The sequence below is a fragment of the Wyeomyia smithii genome, unplaced genomic scaffold (genome assembly GCF_029784165.1).
Source record: "Wyeomyia smithii strain HCP4-BCI-WySm-NY-G18 unplaced genomic scaffold, ASM2978416v1 HiC_scaffold_31, whole genome shotgun sequence".
In the NCBI taxonomy this organism is placed as follows: domain Eukaryota; kingdom Metazoa; phylum Arthropoda; class Insecta; order Diptera; family Culicidae; genus Wyeomyia; species Wyeomyia smithii.
The window spans coordinates 23411-25000 of NW_026599168.1; the positions used below are offsets into that span (position 1 = coordinate 23411).

General features: G+C 40.8%; 1 protein-coding gene across 1 annotated transcript; it reads right to left on the reverse strand.

Annotated features, from left to right (window-relative positions):
• Positions 1 to 267: 267 nt before the first annotated feature.
• LOC129733757 (uncharacterized) lies at positions 268 to 1584 on the reverse strand. Its single transcript, XM_055695281.1, has 3 exons — positions 1558 to 1584; positions 1304 to 1493; positions 268 to 1243 (listed from the first exon to the last, which is right to left on the reverse strand). The coding sequence occupies exons 2-3, from the start codon at positions 1305 to 1307 to the stop codon at positions 633 to 635; spliced, it is 615 nt and encodes a 204-aa protein (XP_055551256.1). The 5' UTR covers positions 1308 to 1493; positions 1558 to 1584; the 3' UTR covers positions 268 to 632.
• Between the last annotated feature and the right edge of the window lie 6 nt (positions 1585 to 1590).

Here is a 1590-nt window from a genome sequence, read left to right on the forward strand (position 1 = left end):
GCCATACCCGAATGATGGAGAAAGATAGCAAGAAAAAAATGAGAGTGAGAGTTGACGCTACCAGAATCATCGAAACAACGCAAACTCTTTTGTAATGAACCATGCATCGTAGTTGGCTGATTCTGGTGTTGCATCATTTTGGCGTAATGTCAGTAGTATGATATTGACTTTCCGCAGCTCTGATACATAGTCGCGGCAGCTATAGATATGGCAAGAAGTCATCATCGCTAGTAAAAGACCTATATTGCAAATCAAAAACGGATATGATTCGAGTTTACAGATGAAATCAATTGAGTTTATTTTTTTTATACGACAATGTTCACATTGTCTTGGATTAATAGTTGAACGTTTCGGTTTACTTTACATAGCCGCCAACACCAAGGGGTAACATATCATTTCGCCCTATTAAAAAAAAATCTCCTAATTTCGTATTCCTGATAGTTTTTTTTTTTTAACTTCACAACCCTCACGTCATTTTTATGGTCTATGTTGGTTACTATCAAAACTGAACCTTTGCAAAAACACATATGTTTAAAACTCCTTTGGCCCTCCAATAATTCTATACAGTTTGCGCCTATGTTACCTATAACACTAAAAACAAAAACTAGTAATAAATATTAGCTAACGAATAATCACAGAGCGAAGAGTGACTCATCAACAGCTGGTTGATACTTGTTGCACGTTGGGAACCCGCTCGGTGCTTGTACAAAGTCTTGGTGCTCTCCAACCTGCAATACCAAAGCCATTCCAACTGCCGTGTGCCACTCGAAGTGGCAATGCATCAACCAGAAACCGGGATTGTCTGCTCGGAAACGCACAACGGTGTAACCTTTGCTGGGAATTGAAACCGTATCTTTGACAGGGGGAAATTTCTCCACCCGTGTCCGGTGCAGTGCCCGATGGCGAGCAATACTTTGAGCTCGGGCCAGAGTAATTGGGCGTTGAGGATCCTGACCCATTGCCATTACGTACATCTGGTAGCCATGTAGGTGGAATGGATGATTTAGTGGGTTAACCTCCGCCGTGTGGTCCAGGATATACAATTCGACCAATGATCCCAAGGGAATCTTCAATCTATGAATGCAGGTACAATGTGGATGACCTTCGCAACGTGTTTGCCTGACATTTTCGTCACAAAACATTTCTTCTGAGATCAGTTCTGGTTGGGTTAACAATGAGAATGGTGGATACGTGAAACTGATATTGTTGATGCTGCCCTGAAGCATAATATCGTCATGAATATCTGTAGGGAAAAATAATGATTTTATCATGTGCGATGTAAAAATCGTGAGAACTCATTTACTCATAAAGTGTTCATAGCTGTTTTCGGCAAATACAGTGTTGAAATCCAACAGATAATTTTCAAACGCAAGGAAAATCTGTTTGTCGGGGGTCCCATTGATTATGTCGTCATCGGTTTCGTAAGCTTCAAGGTCCGTTATACACACGTCCGGCAAGAAAACGCCACAGGTTGTATTGGGGTGATTCACGTACTAAAACCAAGAAACGTAAATTCAGTTACCAAATGATCAAACCAATTTCCACTGCGAATCTTACAATGGGATTGGCAAACAAATTCTCATCGTAACT